Raw genomic sequence first — 8,539 nt, 5'->3', positions numbered from 1 at the left:
ATACTTTTCTCATTCATAAGCATGATGATTGGCTTTTCATGCTCATGAGTGAGACATACCTCGTCAAACTTTATCATGACATTGACACATTACCAGTCTGACATGAACTTAGCAGGCTTCTATTAATAAAACGTACTGAGTGTTGAAAGCTAACATTATCAAGTACAGCAATTATTTGGAGCTCATACAATGACCATATTGTTTAAATAGCCTGAAAAGGTGGTTATATGCAGACATAAAGGGCACTATGGTCTTCTCTGATTTAAGAAGGACCCATTACACCCCTGCCTGTAAAGTAAAGTATGTAGTCAACATATTCTGAGCCGTGGCTATTATGTCCTGGGCAGCCCATCTTGGAGGGGTGGTGATCCAGAGCATGCCCTGTGTGTATTCAGGCCTTCCTGATGAGTTCTAATCCCCCCCCAGACATTTTTAAATAGTTGTGCCAAAGTTTTGACCCTTCTGGATTACCCAACTTCTCTCAGTGGCTTTATTTAGGGACAACAGTGAGAAAGTTTTGGCCACGTCTCAAAAAGTATTTCTTTAACTGAGATCTAAATTGGTTCAGCCTTGGGAAAAACGAAAAGATGATGAGGCATGGGTCTAATCTGAAGATTGGCCTTAAGCCTTGGATCAGAATGTCAAATATAACCAGAAGCCTGGGCATATATTTTTATACTATGCAGCTATGTTTTCCCACAAAAAAAGATGATACTGAATTTAGGAATGAAAAGGAAGAGCAAGCGGTTCTATGAAGCTGAAGTATATGAAGACAGAGATTAATTATTGCATAGAATTTACAAAGCACTTCAAAGCCTTATCCATCTGTTCTCTTCTTTCCATAATTCTGCACATATGCCCACCCCAAGTATGCTGTGGTTATGTTGGGATTTTTGGATCAGTAACGACTTCTCTATTACTACCTAACTGTAAATGATTCCCCACTTGTTTTGTGAATTGTCATTTCAATCTCACTTCAGCCAGAGAAAAGTAAATTAAACACTTAAGTAAACATTATAATTGCCACAACTAATAATGTGATTTTAGGATGTATAAATGGAGGCAATGGTCTAAAACAGGGAAGGGATAACCCTGCTCAATTCTATGTAGATCAGATATAGAGCCCTACATACAGTCTGTGCCTCAAAATTTAGAAAGTACATGGTCAAACTGCAATGAATTTGGAGCAAACCAACTTAGAGGGAAATTGGAAATATGGAAAATGAGTAATAGTAGAAGGAACTGGGATATTTAAAATGGAGAACAAAAGACTTTATTGGGACAAATGAAAGGTGATCATTTAATACGGTCATTAATTTTGTCCCATTTAATTTCTAAAGTACAGAATTAGAAACAGTAGGTAAAAGTTATAGGGAGATACATTTGAATTCAATATGGAGACTTACTTTCTAACAAAGAAACCTATTCAATGCTGGGACAAGCTGCTTTGGAAGACAACTTTCTATCATGGATTTTGTCAGACTTAAGTTGGGAAAGTAGTAGAGGGGATTCAAGCATCAGATGCCAATTTCTTTCAATCAGAAATTACATGTTATGGATCCAAGATATGTCAAGAAAAAAACAAAACTATCCAGGTAAACTCAATGACATAAAGAAGTATAATGGAATATATTAAAGTTAATGGGAACTCGAGCCTTTTATTAACATTGATAAAAATGAATAATATTTTCTAAAGATCACTAGCTGACAGCAGAAAAAGGGGGAGGAAAAAAAAAAAGAAATTCTGGACCTATGGTCAGTTATTTATGCCATGGGACTGCAAGTACTTCTATTCTATTAATTGAAAAAATAGCTATTTTTTCATGAAAAGATGTGTGTGGAAATGTACTTGCTGAGTCAAACACTGAGTGACTCCTTAGTTTGGCCAAGGAAGTTTCTGTAAGAATGGTAGAGGGATTCAAGGGATTTGGGGGCCAATTAAGGAAAAAGATATGACACTGAGGTAGCAGTAGCATACACAAGTTTTTTGGGGGAGCCATTTAGCATGCAGGGGCAGTTTGCATGCAGGGGCGTCCCTTACAGCATGAGACCTTCCAGAGGCTAGGGCAGGGGGCCACCACCCAGAAGGGGAGAAGGGGATAAGAGAGAGACTTGCTTATCTAGGTGATGTTGCCCAGAAGCCCAGTGAAGACTCTGAGTCAAAGAGCTCCGAATTACTGCAGCAACTTGGGGTCTTTATAGCCCCAGAGTTTACCTTATGTATGGCTAGCAAATGTTGGGCACAGTGTGCAAAGCAGGTAGGCTCTAAATGATTAAAAATCTGCTTATTTGGACTATGTATAAAACAATTAGATATATAAAAATTTTGGCACTGGTGGGTTTTTGAGCTAACAGGATTCAGCTTGCTGTGAAGAAGTAAACAAGCTGGGGCCAATATAAGGTAACCATCTTTGGGCTGTTTGTCTAACAGACAGTCCCTGAAATAGATACAGTTTGTGGGTTTTTTTTTTTTTTTTTACTTTTTTCCCTGTGTTTTCCAGATTTCAGCACCCATACTTTCTCCCAAGCTCACATCGTGTCAACAGAAAGTAGAGAATTAAACTAATTTACACTAAGATGTTCATTTTTGAAAGAGGATTTATTTCATTTTTGTTATTATGAAAATAACATATGCTTATTTTAGGAAAAAAGTGAATAATACAGGAAAGTAGAAGAAGTTTAAGTCATCCACAATCCATAGGGCCATTTCTAGGACCATTTCTAGTCTTCTCTCTCTTTCTCTATATTTCATACATTAGATACATATGCAATTATTTTCAAAATTGGAATCATAGTACATTAAGTTGGTAAATAATTTTGCTTACTGTTAGATCATGAGTTTTTTCCCATACCACAAAATATCCTTTGAAGCATGATTCTTAATGAATGCATGATATTCCATTTTTATCAATGTACTTTATCCTTCTGTGTGGGGGTACTTGTAATTTTGTGCAGAGTTTCTGGGAATCTGTGAAAAAATTCTTGGAAATAAATCATATGTGTGTGCATTTTTAAGATGCTTGCTTCATTTTTGCCTGTTTTAACTTTGTAGCAAGGTAAGTTGTCATTAGAGGTAACTAGAAGACCAGAAAGCACAGTGTACTGGATTGTGACTCAGAGGAATGGGCACCAGATACAAACTGTGATACAGGAGCTGTGCCCAGGTGGTAAACCACTTAACCTTTATGTGCTTGAATTCCCCATGTGTAGTGTAAGATCACAACTATTGTTTTCACCCATCTAATACTATTACTGTGAGAACCTTATGGGTTAAGGAAACTCTGAATTTTCAATTTAGCTTCAGGGCACAAATAAATAGCTCACTGATTCTTGTCCCATTCCTCTGGAATAAAGTAGCTTTTTATAAACTAGTGAATACACTGCTTTCAATGGAGGCAGAATGAATTCATTTTGAAAAATTCACATGGGATTCTAGAAACCATTTTTGTGTATTCTTTTTTGGGAAGTGCCTTTTGTTGTGAGAGGACCAGCAGGTATCAGAACTGTTTTTTGAATGAATACTTGGCTTCCAAGGGCTCTCAGTTACTTTTCCCATTGGGATTTGGTGTCTTCATCCAGCATTTCCCACGTGGAAAGTGGGTTTGCTGTAAGCATGGCCTACAGACCACCACTGGGAGCCTGCCCACAAGTGGTGTCATGAAGTCCAGGCCTCTGCTGGGAGATATTTCTGCATGGCTAAGTCTCTCACAGCCCCTAGCCCTCTCTTTCTTGTCCGGCGTTCCTTAGCCTTCTCCGAAGTTGCTCACAGAAGTCATTCCACTCAACCCTGCTTTGGTGCAAATTGAAATAGTCCTCCTTCTGGAGCCACCTGGTAAGGCGGTGGTAGCTGCGCAGCTGCCGCCAATCAATAGGCTCCAAAGACAGCAGCAGGAGGCGAGCGGTCCCTGGCTTGGCCACCAAGTAGTAGGTGGCAAGCCTTAACTTTAGATTGCACCAGGGACTGCTCAGGGCCTGGTGGCTGAGCACGCAGAGGGTGGCTCTACTGTTCTCCATGCTGGCGGCCATTGCATCCATCCTGTCTTGTCCAGCTTCGAAGTCTCTTTCAGGCAGGCAGAGCCTCAAGCCCTCGCCAGCAGGAGGAGGCTTCTCCAGGGCAGGGACCAGTTTTTCCAGCACCCAGGCTTGGTCCTGCGCACAGTAGGATAGAAAGATATCATAGCGAAATTGGCTTCTGGGGCCCCGCCCACCCAATTTCCACCACTAGGTATGAAAGAGAGTCCGGAGGTGGTGCAGCCAGAGCCATCTGGGGCAGCCGAGCAGTGTGAGGACCGTCAGCAGGAGTGCCAGAGTGAAACTGCTGAGAAAGGCCTGAAGCCCAGCATTGTACCGGCAGTGGCCGGAAAGGAAGGAGAGCAATGGAGTCTTGAGGTAGTCAGAGGCATTGGCCATGCAAATGGATTTCTCCAGTCCATATACAAAGGTGTTTGGGGCCCGTATTGCCCAAGGTGCCACCCAAGAGCTCTCACACTGGCAGGCGAAAGTGACATCGGAGAAATAAACATATTGAGGCATCTGGGGCATTAACTCCTGGAGGCTGCTGTCCAACCCCAGGGGCCATTCAGAGTTGAGCAGCAGCAGCCGGAGGAGGCCCAAGCTTGTGAAGCTGGAGACGGACAGGTTTCTGAGGTTCAGGTTGCTCAATGCCAGCACCTGTAATGAAGGCAGCTCCTTCAGCAGCACCTCCAGTTTCACTGGACTCGAGTCAAGGAGGAAGTCCAGGTCCCCCAGCTCCAGCACTCGCAGCCTAGGCATTCCAGATAGATGCAGGGCTTCTGGACCATCATGAGTAGACCATAAGTGCAAGTGCTCCAAGACTGGAAGCTCTGGGAAGAATCCCAGGGATTGACGGCTTGAGAAAATGTGGGGGCTGCAGCCTCGCAGAGTGAGGTGATGCAGAGAAGGGAAATGGACTGTGATGTTGTTTGGAACCAGCAACATATTATGAGTTTGTAAGGTAAGGTTCTCCAGGAACAAGAAGGGTTCTGCCCTGGGGATGCTAAACTGGATGTATCCTTCTGCCCATGCCTCCAAGCTGAGCAGTGCTGGAGGCCACGGAGGGTAGATCTCCAGCGCCTTAAGAGAACCGAGCTGCAGATGGCTCAGCTTCTGAGGACCCTGGAGCTGCTTGCCTAAGATCTGCTCCAAAAGGGTGCCCAGGAGGTTCAGTGAGGTGAGGGCAGGAAGAAAGGAGAGCCAGCCTGGATTTAGCACCTTAATTTGGTTCCAACTCAGGTCTAGGGTCTTCAACCACTTCAGTCCCTTCAGGCTCTCACTGGATATGTTGGAGATGTTGTTGCCACTCAGCCAGAGCTCCTGGAGTTGAGGAAGAAAGGAGAAGGCCCCACAGGGCAGAACGCTGAGCTCATTGTGGGACAGATCTAGCACTCTCAGGTTTGAGTTGACCAGGACTTCTGGGAGCACCAAGGTTGGGCCCAGCTTATTCATGGACAGGTTGAGCCTCTGAAGCTGGGGAAGGGCACTCAGGAACCTAGTAGGAAGAAACTCCAGGCCATTGGCATGAAAGCTGAGCAGTTCCAGGGAGCAGCAGCTTGAGAGATCCTCATCTTCTATGTTCTAGATTTGGTTTCTCCCCAAGGTCAAGTGCTTGAAGCTCAAAGTATCCTGTCACATTCCCAGGCAGTTTTTCTATACCTGTACCTACAAGGGAGAGGGAGTCCAGGTGGAGCAATCCTGAGTCTGGGAGGGTTAATGCACTTAGTGGGGTGCCATCCAATCTCAAAGAATGGAGCTGGAGGCCATGCAAGGCTCTGACACCCACCTGGCTCAGCTGCAGGTTTGCAGATAGATCGAGCATCTCCAGGAAGAGTGACCATGGTCTGGGGCTGGCTGTAGGAGAGGAATCAGGGACAAGGTTTGGGAAGAGCCCTTGCAGTTCCTGCAGATCTATCAAACAGCTGTGCCTCAGAGTCAGATGACTAAGTTTCATGGGCAGCTGGATGTTCTGACTATTATTCAGGCAGTAGCCTTGAAAGGAAAGGCTCTTGAGGAATCTAAGGGGCTCCAGAGCATCTGGAGAGAGGAATAGACTCAGGCAACAGGGAGCATGATGCTCAAAGGAAAGGTGCTGCAGCTGCTCCAGTCCTTGAAATGCCCCAGATGTAACCCTGATGGTGCCCAGCTGCAGCCTCAGTAGCCGTAGGGAGGAGAAGTGAGCAAAGGCATCCGCTGACAGGATAGGAACTGTGCCCTGGAGGCATAGGGCCTCTATATTTTGGGGCACTGCTGTCAAAGTCTGAGCCAGGTCTTTAACATTGGAGCATGATGCAAAGATATGCAGTCCTGGGGCCAAAGAACAGAATGGGATGTAGTAGGAGAGGTTAGGCAACAGGGAGCTGTCTGCTATGGTGCAGTCAGGGGCAGTCCATGCCCAGCTCATCAAGCCAAGGCTCATCAAAGCCACCAGTAAGAGAAGGAGGAGAGTGGAGGAGAACAGAGATCTTCCCATCCTTGGCATTGCTTCTAGAAAAAGAGGAGAAAGAATAGGGTGTCAAATCTTACAATAGTGGACAATCCTAGCCCGGGGCTTTATGATACACATAACATCTTTGGGAGTTCTGGGACATATTGGAGAAACAGTTCTGTGATTACGATATGAGGGGGGCATTTGGCCAAGCAGGGGATTCAAGTTGTGCACTCAATTGTGCCTCCTTGTGGAGACAGAGAGAAGAGAAAGAAGAGCCAGATACTCACAATTTATGATAGATACCAGCAATCCCAGCAGAGACACTGGTGACTCTTCCCTATCTTCTTGCTGGGGATGATTCATTTGGGTTCTTAAATTTTTTGGAGGAGAGACCTCAGTTATTAACCAGCTACTTCCAAGACTCAGCAGCAACTTTCCTTGACTCATTACAGAGTGAACTGGATGAGATGAAAAGGGTGACTGTGGAAGTACAAAAAGACCTAAACATGCCCTGTTTTTGGATTTATAACCATGAGACATACATGGACCAGATTTATTCACTTTATTTTACTCAGAGGGCAGTTGAATGTTGAAGAAGCTAAGTTACTTGCCTGAGGTCAAAGAAGTAGAAAGTGGCAGTGCTGGGACTACAGGTTGATGTTTCCACGATGGCAGTTCTCAGGCAGGACTAAGGAAACATTTCAAATGAACGATACTGTTTGTTGAGTTAATGGAAAATAGAAAGCCTCATAAGACAGTTCAGGTAAAGCATCAGGAAAGTAGAGAAAGTAAGCAAGGGGAATGATGAGATTGAAAAAGCAGTTAAAAGAAACATGAAATCTTGACGCTTTTGTCTTCAGTGCTGGAGGTAGGAGGGCGCTTTGATCTTTTTCTCACTGTTCACTTATTCCTCTCTCATGCTAAGGCCTCCAACTGCCAGTGGTAAAATGAGCAGTAATCATATGTGCCCCCTCCAGGTCCATGAAAAGACGGAAAGAGGCAGATCAGACTGGTGCTCTGGGAATGCAAGATGCCAGGCAACCACAGGTGAAGGGTGTTGCCCTCCTGAGAGAGTTTGAACTTACTCAGTAGCTCATGCCTTTGGGCAATGGAGGATTTAGTAGTAAAAGACATGGACGTCTCTGTCTTTCCCCTGGGTCTCTAGGAGTATAACATGCCTGAGTGATCACCTGAAGCTGGCTCTGAAAGCGCAGAAGCTGCCTTTCCTTCAGCTGCTGGAGCATTATAGGCGTATAAGACCCAGACTACAGTGGAAAGTTCAGAGGAGGCCTGAGGGGAGCCATCTAATCACCTAGATGGCTCCACCTTCAAAACCAGCAACCTCATTGTGGACATCAATATGCATGGTGCTCCATCATTCTATTTCCATGGCTATTCCTCACATTTTTCAAAGTCTGCTTCTTGAGCCCTGTCTGTGTCAAATAGCATGCCCTGTTATTCTTGGGCTTCCCTCTCTATGCTACTATCTAAGGAGATTCTAGAGGCTGGAGTAGATAGATCTCAGACTGAGGAGACACAATGGACGTGGGGCAGAGATCCTAGGAATATAGAATTCTGAGCTATGGAGTGATCCTTTGTCTTCAGGAGATCAAATTTGATAATATTATCCAGAGGCATATTTAGATGGTCCACAAATGAGTTTTTCATTTGGCCAATTACACTGTGGATAGCCTTAACCCAAATATTCCTCTTAAACTCTGCCTAGTCCCTGCCCAGCTCCAGGACTCTAGCTTCTCCTAGGAAGAGCTCTAGGATCTCTATGGAGAGGAAATTCTTCATTTCTGTTTTCTTCTCTGTCAGTTTCCACTGCTTGCTCTTCCACCTCGTCCACCGAACTTACTTGGCCCTAGGGCAGCCATTTGTTTACCTTTGAGCAGAGAAAATGGAAGCCGGTGGAGACAAGGTTGAAATTTCTCTGGAAGGATTCTCTCACCTTATCCTGAAGCAAGAGTAAAGCCTTCTCTTCTGTGATTCTTTCCTCCACAGTGGCCTCTGCCCTCTGTCACACACGTGTGACACCGCTGTTATTAGCTAGCAGGTGGGATGTTCCGGGGAAGGAGAGTGCTTTATTAA

At 44.6% G+C, this 8,539-nt stretch overlaps 1 protein-coding gene and 1 non-coding gene across 2 annotated transcripts; one reads left to right on the top strand and one right to left on the bottom strand.

Annotated features, from left to right (window-relative positions):
• LOC138381239 (small nucleolar RNA U13) lies at window positions 1-103 on the top strand. The gene has a single exon (XR_011233147.1). It is a non-coding gene; the product is annotated as a small nucleolar RNA U13 (small nucleolar RNA).
• A 3,611-nt stretch (window positions 104-3,714) lies between these two features.
• On the bottom strand, window positions 3,715-6,496 carry LOC138398216 (toll-like receptor 11). Its single transcript, XM_069492500.1, is given in 2 exon segments — window positions 3,715-5,616; window positions 5,618-6,496. Coding segments are annotated over 2 exon segments (2,781 nt in total).
• Window positions 6,497-8,539: the final 2,043 nt, after the last annotated feature.

This window comes from Eulemur rufifrons, chromosome 2 (assembly GCF_041146395.1).
Source record: "Eulemur rufifrons isolate Redbay chromosome 2, OSU_ERuf_1, whole genome shotgun sequence".
Taxonomy (NCBI): domain Eukaryota; kingdom Metazoa; phylum Chordata; class Mammalia; order Primates; family Lemuridae; genus Eulemur; species Eulemur rufifrons.
The sequence above is the reverse complement of the archived record's forward strand: the minus strand, read 5'-3'. Positions and strand labels throughout refer to the sequence as shown.